The 9,115-nt window shown below is 37.3% G+C and overlaps 1 protein-coding gene across 7 annotated transcripts in view; it reads left to right on the top strand.

Annotated features, from left to right (window-relative positions):
• Positions 1-265: 265 nt before the first annotated feature.
• Positions 266-9,115, top strand: part of svila (supervillin a) — a 77,861-nt gene continuing 69,011 nt past the window's right edge. For 3 of the 7 annotated variants that reach the window (XM_077200924.1, XM_077200920.1, XM_077200917.1), the window contains exon 1: positions 277-389. In XM_077200924.1, the coding sequence (XP_077057039.1) occupies positions 362-389 (28 nt within the window). In that variant the 5' untranslated portion in view covers positions 277-361. Of the gene's footprint in view, positions 390-2,943; positions 3,142-9,115 lie in introns of those variants that run through there. The other 4 variants (XM_077200931.1, XR_013194439.1, XM_077200916.1 and 1 more) reach the window with 4 other exon arrangements.

Below are 9,115 nucleotides of genomic sequence, written 5' to 3'. Positions count from 1 at the left end.
CTTGATGAATTGGCCAGCTTTTTGTTATCCCTTTGAGCCCCGGGGTTGGACCAGCCGTTGTAGCTTTGGCAAGGTCCAATGTCTGTTTTCTGCCTGCTACCCTAAAACTCTTTTGCATCTTACCGGTCATAAAGAGTTAACCTCTAACAAAAACGCTCTGTGTAATCAAAGCTGCTCTGGTGTGAAACCACATCATGGTTTTGGACACATTGTCCTGTCACGTGTTTCTCAGTTCACTGGGCTGTCTTGTCCTTCCCAGACCATCCCATTTGGCATGCCTGTCTACAGTGACTACAGTCTTTGTAGGATGGATAATCTCTGATCCTAGATTTCACTCTTGTGTCCATGTGCAAAGAGAGAAATGCTAAAGGGAGAGAGCATGTTGAGAGGTACAGTGCTTGCAGATTCAACATCTTTCTTACTCTTTGTTTCTGTAATATTTTTGCTTATCTAATCTTGATAAGTTGCAGATAATGCTTATCCAGAGATCTCTTTCTTGTGCGGTTTATCGTTGTTTCTTATTTTGTTAAATATGTCAGTGAGGATAAAGTTGTTTCATGTTTTGTTAAACATGTCAGTGAGGATAAAGTTGTGTGTTAAAGCCTCATATGGTTTTGCAAATTCTAATGAGGCATATGAAAGAATGCATGTTTGTGTTGGAGTTTAACTCGTAATTGTTCCCACTCCTCTATAAATATAATGCATTGTCACTCAAACTTGCTTTGCCTAATACTGTATTATAGGATTCATATTTTTTTCTTCCGGTGACAGAAATGTTTATTCAGGGCTCCAAGGTTGCCTGCAAAAATAATACATTGCCATATTAGTATTTTGAATTGTGTAGAGTGTCCTGCTTTGAGCCAAGAACATAAAGCAGAATAACCTGTTGATTTCATAGTGATGATTCCTGTTTGTGTGAACACAATTGATTATGCAAGGATTATTCTGTTGATTTAGGAGTGATTTGAGAGTGTGGCCATTAAATTAATTAGTTATTTACTGGTTTATGGGTAAACATACGTTTCTTGTATGTGTGTGTATGTGTGTATATATATATATATATATAGGCTTTTCAAAAGTTTGGGGTCGGTAAGATTTTTAATGTTTTTAAAAGAAGTCTCTTCTGCTCACCGAGGCTGCATTTATTTGATTAAAAATACAAATCAAACCCAGTAATATTGTGAAATATTATTTCAATGTAAAACAGCTGTTTTCTATGTGAATATATAGTAAAGTGTAATGTATTCCTGTGATCAAAGCTGAATTTTCAGCATCATTACTCCAGTCTTCAGTGTCACATGATCCTTCAGAAATCATTCTAATATGTTGATTTGATGCTCAAGAAACATTTATGATTATTATCACAGTTGAAAACAGTTGTGCTGCTTTATATTTTTGTGCAAACCGTGATTCTTTGTATCAGGAGTCTTTGAAAGTTCAAGAGAAAAGCATGTAATTAAAGAAATATTTTGCATTATTATAAATTTCTTTACTGACACTTTTGATCAATTTAATGCGTCCTTTCTGAAGAAAAGTATGTTTTTAGCTTTTATTTAGCTCGACAATTCCAGCATTAGCTGGAGAGGCTGTTGACAAAGGTTACTGTATTATGGCACTGAATTTGCATGCTTGTGTGAGGGTTTGAGAAGGGGCACTAGGTGGAGCTCTGTATTCTTTCAGGTGATGATCTCAGCCATATTCAGCATTCTCGCTCTCTCTCTCTCTCTCTCTCTCTCTCTCTCGCTCTCGCTCTCGCTCTCTCTCTCGCTCTCGCTCGCTCTCGCTCTCGCTCTCGCTCTCGCTCTCGCTCTCTCTCTCGCTCTCTCTCTCTCTCTCTCTCTCTCTCTCTCTCTCTCTCTCTCGCGCTCTCTCTCTCTCTCTCTCTCTCTCTCTCTCTCTCTCTCTCTCTCTCTCTCTCTCTCTCTCTCTCTCTCTCTCTCTCTCTCTCTCTCATATATATATATATCGATTGCAGTAATCTTAAACAGTCATGATCTGTTTTATCTCATGCTGACACCTAGTCCTGCGCACTGTCATCACGTTAACTCCAGAGATCCCTCTCTCTGTTTAGTGTACAGATCATTAGAACATTAGTTTTGTTTAAAGAGGAAACAACTTGGACACCTTCCTTTCACAATGTGTTACACATTTGCTTTGATCTAAGAGGCAGCAGAATAAAAAAGTTTTGTTTTTGTTCAGCAGTTAGTTTGTCTAGTGATTTAGACCTACTGTAAATAAAATCGGCCAGGAAAATGAATCACCTAATATTTGGCCACTTTCAGATTAACAACAAACAGCAGTTTATCTTTTCACTTGGTCAGTTCCAAATTCTACTCACATCTTTATCAGTACAATATTCGAGTAAATGTTAAAATGAAATTAACTTGTTTTATTAAATAAGTTTGTGCCATAGTTCAAATGTAAGTTTGGGTACATAAATATGTATTTAAAAAAGTATACTTTTATACAGCAAAGATTATTGAAGTGCATTGATGGAGACAAATAAAACATTTATAATAGACATTAAATACATTTATAATGTACCAAATTTCAAATGCTGCTCTTTTAAACCTTCTAATTATCGAAGAATTCTGAAAGTCGTGTATCACGCCTTCCACAAAAACATTAACCAGGGGTACAAGATTTTCATATCCCTGCTTAAGTTTTATTATGCGATCTGCATTCATGTTTTAGCTGGCTCGCACATCACATCAGTATGTCAAACTTCACTTTGTCCTTGAGCTTTTATATCACATGATCATTTTTCCACTACTGTCCTCCCTGTCAGTCTGTGAGGCCTGCTATGGCATGGCTATGGTGGGAAAGCACCGTGCTATATTTGAATACCTCTGACTTGACATAGATCTTTGCCACACAGTACTCCTGTAGAGGGGGTGTGACAGACAGTGAAGGGGTGTGTGTGTGTGTGTACACCAGTACCACATGGCCCTCTGCTGTCCTCCCTTCTTCCTGTTGCTTGTTCACTCTCTGACCTTCTCCAGAGCTGATACATCTCCACTGAAGAGCAGCAAATACATCCATCCTTAATATTACTCTGTATTTAACCCTTTCACTTTTGAAACACAGTGACTGTAGGCCACTTTTCCCAGTGAGGTGCATCTGAAAACCGTTACTGCTATAGTAAGTAGTTTGGACATATATATTTTGTATTCTTATATTGAACTAAGTATGTGGTGTTTGAAGTTTGATACTTTTAGAATGGTGAAATATAAAAAAGCATGGAATTTGAATGAATTGTTGTCTTATAAGATTTAGTATGTGTACATTTTGATGAACCCAGAATCCCAGTATCTGGTTTCTCTTTACTGTAAGTAAAGTGGGTCAGTATCAGTGACTGAGAGTGCAGAGAGACAGCGTCCATTAAGACTGAGTGAACTTTGATATGAGACAGACACAGAACGACAACAGAAAGTGCTTATAGACTGCAGAACTGAGTGGTCTTGAATCCTAAAGGGTATTTGTTACCTCCCATTACTGACAAATTTCTAAAACGTCATTCTAGGCCAATCATTTGTATTTTGGACTGTGTGAAGTTGCTATAAATGCTTTTTAAACATTTATAGTGGGCAGGTCAATACTGTATTTTGCTTGTTCCACTGGGTGTCAATGCACTTCCCCTCTGAACACTATAGGTTAAGTCTGAAAGCTGAAAAATGTATATGGTAAGAAGCCATCAGGGCACATTCGAATCCAATCCAAGTTGTTATTCAAGACCCATTTTGTGTGCAGTTTGCCAGTTGGTGGAAAGAAACAGAAAAAGTGTCTGATGGAGTAAAAGTATTTTTAAAATTAGAACTTATTAATTTGTACAGAGGAATACATGTTGTAGTTACTAAATATTTGCTTAAAGCTCACTTAAATGCCCTCTAGATCACTACACATCAAGCCTGTTTCAATAGGAGGTGCTTTTGTACATAACCACTATTTGTGAATCATTGACCTTAGATTATAGATGCAACCATATTGTTTTTCTGACCAGTGACCGTTTTCTGTTGTGTATCCTTTAATGGTGTGTGTGTGTGCCTGTATATGTGTGCAGGCAGTAAGCCTAAATAACAACGCCTCATGCTTTACAGCTGTTCAGTGACCCCACCTGCTCTCTCTCCATCACTTCTCTGACCAAAATAGACCCTCACAAATGGCAGATACACATTACAAACAAATATTTTCTGTACAACATGAGGTCAGAAGAGGAAATTAGGCTTTTAGGCTTATACCCATATGCAGTCAAATGTGATTAGGATGAGAAAATGCATTTTGTACTGCTGGATAAGCTTTTAAGCTATGTAAATATCTCCACACCGCAATATAATATTTGTGTCTGTAGTCTTTAATAGCATTACTAGCGTGTTAGCTGTAAATTAACTCCCTTATGCTAAATATACTCACTCTAGCTTAATAAGCTCAACTGGCTAACAATGACAGAAAGCACAGAGAATTATCTTTAAGCCAGATAATAAGTCACTGTATAATAGTGTTGTCACGATACTAGAATTTCTAACTTCGATACGATACCTTGAAAAATATCGATATTCGATACCATTTTCGATACCACAGAGAAAAAAACTGCCACAATATTAAGGAGGTCTTTTTTTTATTTAAAGCTAAATATTACAAGTCTAGAACATGACAATGAGGTATATTTTACATGAACAAAAATGTCCTGAGTTCTATCTGTTAATATTTTTTCATTGGACCAGAGCTAACATGATCCGTTGTGTTTTTATTACCTACTGTTATCAAAGATTAAAATATACTGTAACAAATGCATTGGTCATCGGTCATAAATGCTGGTTAATACATTAACTTAATTTGATGAACAGATTTAAACGCAAACGTGTGTGCATCACACGCGGAAACAATGCTCACTGGATCAGCATCTAGTCAAGTTACCTTTATTTATATATTGCTTTTAATAATACAGATTGTGTCGAAGCACTTAACTGTATCAAATTGGAGGATAGAGTGTCAGTAATGTATAATAATAAGGTTAAACATTCAATTTTCAGTTAAAGGCATTTCATTATTGAATTCAGAGATGCCATTGTCTATCTAGCTCAGTTTAGTTTAATTAGTATATGTGTAATCAAATTGATGATAATCGCTAATGAAGGCAAATTGCAGAATTAAATAATAATTTTTGAATAAAGTTAAACAGACACAAGTTAATTTACATCTGACCACTTACAATATTTACTTGTCTACGATTCCTCAGTCAGATTATGTTAACTTTAAGAATTACAGTGAAAAAACGAAACACAGACTCATATCAACAACAATACTAGGCCATCTTGGTTAATGTTTCAGAAAAGTTAAAATGAGAAGAGTTACAGTGTTTTAGGATGTTTTTAGCAGTGGTGCAGGTCTGTCCAAAAAACAAACACCCCTGATGCTGAGCATATGCTTGCTAAATGGTACCCCTAGAGCCAATTCCTTAAATGTTTTCATCTATAAAATAATTTTACAAAATGAGTGATGAGAGGGATATTGATAGTCAAACAATCTTTTGGGTGCCCGCAGCCCGCTCGCAGTGTGAAGCGCGTGTCCGCGCTATTCTCCGACATGCCCGCTCGCGGTGTGTAGCGCGTGTCCTGTCCACGCCATTCTCCGACTCCGACATGCCCGCTCGCGGTGTTCTTTATCAATCAACCAAAGCCGGTCGCGGGGACGCCGCACTCGCCATCTTTCCATTCACTTTTGCTATTTAACCAGAGCGAATGAGACGAGTGCGTCACGTGTGGTGTTTGTCAACGCGCCTTTGGAGAGAAGTGAAAGTGACTGCTCGGCTAGTATTGGTGTATCGATACTTCGGGAAATTAGTATTGGTACCGTTCAGATATTTCAGTATCGATATTTATCGAAATATCGATATTTTTGACAACACTACTGTATAACAAAATTCACATGCGTGATGTCACAGTTTAGCACAGAGCATTTCTGAAATGTCAAGTTTGTATTCAAAAGATATTGATTGCAAAGAAGAGAACAACGGATTGCTGAGATGCTTTTTAGAATGTTGAACTATTAACTTGGCAGCTTCTTAAAAATAATACTTATTCTGCGATGCGCTGAACAGCCAAATACATCATTCTGACATGTGTACGCTACAGTTAAATTCGCTAAGATTTCGTGTTTGGTAAGATTTTTTTGTTTTAAAATGTTCAAAAATCTTTATGCTTTTCAAGGCTGCATTTTCAATTTTAATATATTTTAAAATGCAATTTATCCCTGTGATGGCAAAGCTAAAGTGTCACATGATCCTTTTGAAATCATTCTATTATGTCATAATTTAATGCTCAAGAAACCATATTATGAATGTTGAATGCAGCTGGTTAATATTTTTTGTGGCCCAATATTAAGCAGCCCATGGATTCCCTGATGAATAGAAAGTAAAAAAAAAAAAGCAGTATTTGAAATCTTTTGTAACATAATGCACTAAGTGTCTTTACTATCACTTTTTATCAATTCAATGTGTCCTTGCTGAATGGGTATTGTCTGACCCCAAGCTTTTGAACAAGTGTACATTATAGCACACAACTTTTTGGGTGAGTGTTGTCTTCTGTATATGAATTTACTATATATACTTAAACTTGTTTATATTTTCTGTAGAGTTGAAAACCCTGGCTGAAACTGTTGGCTTCATTTAGAAGATTACTTGTCATTGGTGCCCTAGATACCCAGTGAAGGTTATGCACTACACACACACACACACGCTCACTCACACGCTCACTCTCACACACTCACACACTCACACACACACACACACACACACACACACACACACACACACACACACACACACACACACACACACACACACACACACACACACACACACACACACACACACAAACACACACACACACAAACGTCCTATTGCTTAACACATATAGGGTGCAGCCACATCATTGAGACCGCCCACCCGTTCAGACAAAGGAAAGTAAGAAGAGGTGACCCAGAGTCAGCCACTCAGAAAACACATTCCCTTTTTAGGTGTGTGTGAGTGGTAATTTTAGGTAAATGTGATCTGGAATGAGTGGACCGTAGGCTTGCTGTGATAGTCGGTGTTAAACAGCCCCCAACGTCATTTACATTTTTTTTGCAGTTATAAAAATAATTTAGTTCAGTTAGAGAACAGACATTCTATTAACAACTAAACGAGTCTGCTCAATTCAGTGTGAGATGGTGTTGTCACGCATTTATTAACCGGTGGGAAAATTTCCTAACCGTCACATCCCCCGTGGACAGTTTTCTGACCTCCTACTGCATAGTACTGACCCTAATCAAGTGACCAATGAGTGGTTGAAACCAGACTCCATGAGCGTTTACCAGTCACCTACCAATCTCAGGACTTCGATCATATATTAAGCACTGTAGAAGTCATACTGGTTAAATGGAGCAGAATGCCTCTATGGGTCATCGGTTCATTCCTTTGTTACAGTCTGAGATTTCATTCTGCTACATCAATTACAGGGGTGAAGTGAAACACTGAGTAACTGATGCAGTGTGATTCCTTTGCATATTATTCACATTCCACCTAATAAATCATGTTTCTAGCATAAACATAAATGGAATCTTGATGTGCCTGAGGATTCCTGCCATTAATTAGTTGATTCAGTTTTACATGGATGTTCATTAAGTTTAGCATTGCTTTTTTTTAAATTCAGTGTCATTACCTGAAATGGCTTTCATCAAATGGGCTCCTTTAGATCTGTAAACTGGTAAGGTTATTCTACTTTATTACTGAATGTAGCAGGGAAAAATATATACCGGTACATACAGTATTTCTAAAACTGGACTCTCTTAGGAAAAGACAGATACTAATCTAAAGAGATGCAGTTAAACTTTATTTGCATAATCCAGTGCAAGATAAAGCAGCAGCTTGTGACATACATTAATATGCAGAATTTGTCAGACTTGTCTGGTTTCACTTAGAAGATAAGTTAGATCTATTAGAAAACCAAAAGTCAGAATAGCTTAAATTTCCTTGCCAGGTTTTGTTTTTCTGGCATGAGGCAGTCTGAAAGTTGATATGTGTCGTAGTCAGAGCCAAGCTGAACATGAGTTATAGTATGTTAACTTTATCAAGAGAGCCCAGACATGCAGCCTCTTTGATTTAGTTCTCTGCTAGACATATTTGACCCTTTCCATCTTATTAATTGTTAAAACTGATTTTTTACATGTTACCATTTCTGAAAGCAGATTTCCTTTAATTACAGTTAATTTTTGCTGGGACATTTGCCATTTACTGTTTGATAAATGGTAGATGCTGAAGCTAAAGTTCTACAAACTACAAACTGTGGCCAGTTTTTATTTTTTTATTTATGAAATGTTCTGATACACCGGTAACTATCATGTGATTTTTAAAATCTGGATTTAAGCTTAGACCCTTTACATGGGCTTTTGGATTTTGTCTCATTGTTCCTCTTTATTTCTGTTTGCTTGAGTTTGTCACCATTTACCTCTTTAATATTTATTTACAACTTTAGAGAGCAGATGGTGTTAAACCAAGCCCAACAGTATGAGCTGTAATTACTGAGCACATGTGCATGCGATGGTGTCGTTAGATGGTGTGTTTTTGATTAAGGGCTGATGTCATATTTGTGGTATTTGTCATCTGAGTAAGCAGACTGGTCTCTGAGGAACTAGTAGATTACTTTATGTGTAATGACAAGGCAGTGCACATGCCCTTCTCGAGTCACATGGTGATGTCATCCCTATTCAGCCTTTAGTTAGATCACAAGAACTCAAGTGCTGATTATCTTAGATATTAGTTCAGTCTCTGGAATGTCTTTGATTTCCTGATCATGGTCTGTGATTAATCTAATCTCCATCAGATACTGATGCGCTCTATCTTGAATTGGGCCTATAATTGTGTCAAGAACAACAGCAGCTGGTTTTTCTGGACACTTGAGACACTTATTGGCACATTCTTGATTTTTGATGGGTCTCAGTCTCGGGCCATCCTTAAGGGTGTGTGTGTTTGTGTATGGGGATGATAAGTATTGCAGTGGAAACATTGCAGTCAGGATAATAGGCCAGAAATAGTGCAGGGCAAATGCCATTCTGCATGTACATGAGTGTTCTAATGCCC

Source organism: Siphateles boraxobius, unplaced genomic scaffold (assembly GCF_051911475.1).
Source record: "Siphateles boraxobius isolate OS27281-9 unplaced genomic scaffold, OSU_SipBor_1 46, whole genome shotgun sequence".
NCBI lineage: Eukaryota > Metazoa > Chordata > Actinopteri > Cypriniformes > Leuciscidae > Siphateles > Siphateles boraxobius.
This window is presented reverse-complemented; position numbering and strand designations above follow the sequence as displayed.